Source organism: Onychostruthus taczanowskii, unplaced genomic scaffold (genome assembly GCF_017590055.1).
Source record: "Onychostruthus taczanowskii isolate IOZ18803 unplaced genomic scaffold, ASM1759005v1 scaffold361, whole genome shotgun sequence".
NCBI lineage: Eukaryota > Metazoa > Chordata > Aves > Passeriformes > Passeridae > Onychostruthus > Onychostruthus taczanowskii.
This window is the reverse complement of record NW_024501027.1, coordinates 16,190-17,320: the sequence shown is the minus strand read 5'-3', so window position 1 is coordinate 17,320 and position 1,131 is coordinate 16,190. Positions and strand designations below refer to the sequence as shown.

Sequence of the window (1,131 nt, the reverse complement as noted above, 5' to 3'; positions counted from 1 at the left end):
CCCCATTTCCCCCCATTTCCCCCCATTTCCCTCCCTCCCAACCCCATTTTTTTGTAATCCCATCCTATTTCCCCCCATTTCCCCCCTCCCAACCCCATTTTTTTGGTAATCCCACCCCATTTCCCCCCATCCTGAGCCCGTTTTTGGGTGCCCTGCAGCCAACTCCATCAAGGTGGAGATGTCGTCGGACGAGGGCTCGCCGGGCCGGCCGCCGTCGCGGGAGGGCCGCGGGGGGCTGCCCGAGGACGCGCTGCCCGAGCCCTTCCCGGAGCCCTTCCCGGAGCCGCACTCGCCCGGCGGCATCCGCCTGCCCAACGGGAAACTCAAGTGCGACGTCTGCGGCATGGTGTGCATCGGGCCCAACGTGCTCATGGTGCACAAGCGCAGCCACACCGGTGAGAGCTGGGGGGAAACGGGGCAAAAACGGGGAAAAAACGAGAGAAAACGGGGCAAAAACGGGAAAAAACGGGAAAAAACGGGGAAAAATGGGGAAAAAATGAGAGAAAATGGGGAAAAAACGGGGGGAGACGAGGGCTCGCCGGGCCGGCCGCCGTCGCGGGAGGGCCGCGGGGGGCTGCCCGAGGACGCGCTGCCCGAGCCCTTCCCGGAGCCCTTCCCGGAGCCGCACTCGCCCGGCGGCATCCGCCTGCCCAACGGGAAACTCAAGTGCGACGTCTGCGGCATGGTGTGCATCGGGCCCAACGTGCTCATGGTGCACAAGCGCAGCCACACCGGTGAGAGCTGGGGGGAAAATGGGGGAAAATGGGAAAAAACGGGGGAAAACGGCGAAAAAACGAGAGAAAACGGGGAAAAAACGGGGGAAAAATGGGGAAAAACGGGGAAAAAATGGGAGTGTGGGATGGTGTGCATCAGGCCCAACGTGCTCATGGTGCACAAGCGCAGCCACACCGGTGAGAGCTGGGGGGAAACGGGGCAAAAACGGGGAAAAAACGAGAGAAAACGGGGCAAAAACGGGAAAAAACGGGAAAAAACGGGGAAAAATGGGGAAAAAATGAGAGAAAATGGGGAAAAAACGGGGGGAAAATGGGAATTCCGGGGTGTGGGATGGTGTGCATCGGGCCCAACGTGCTCATGGTGCACAAGCGCAGCCACACCGGTGAGAGCTGGGGG

General features: G+C 61.1%; 1 protein-coding gene across 5 annotated transcripts in view; it reads left to right on the top strand.

Annotated features, from left to right (window-relative positions):
- The window catches only part of IKZF4 (IKAROS family zinc finger 4), a 30,133-nt gene that overhangs the window by 13,033 nt on the left and 15,969 nt on the right, over positions 1-1,131 (top strand). For all 5 annotated transcript variants that reach the window (XM_041411628.1, XM_041411627.1, XM_041411631.1 and 2 more), the window contains one exon: positions 159-395. In XM_041411628.1, coding sequence (XP_041267562.1) covers positions 159-395 — 237 coding nt within the window. The remainder of the gene's footprint in view (positions 1-158; positions 396-1,131) is intronic.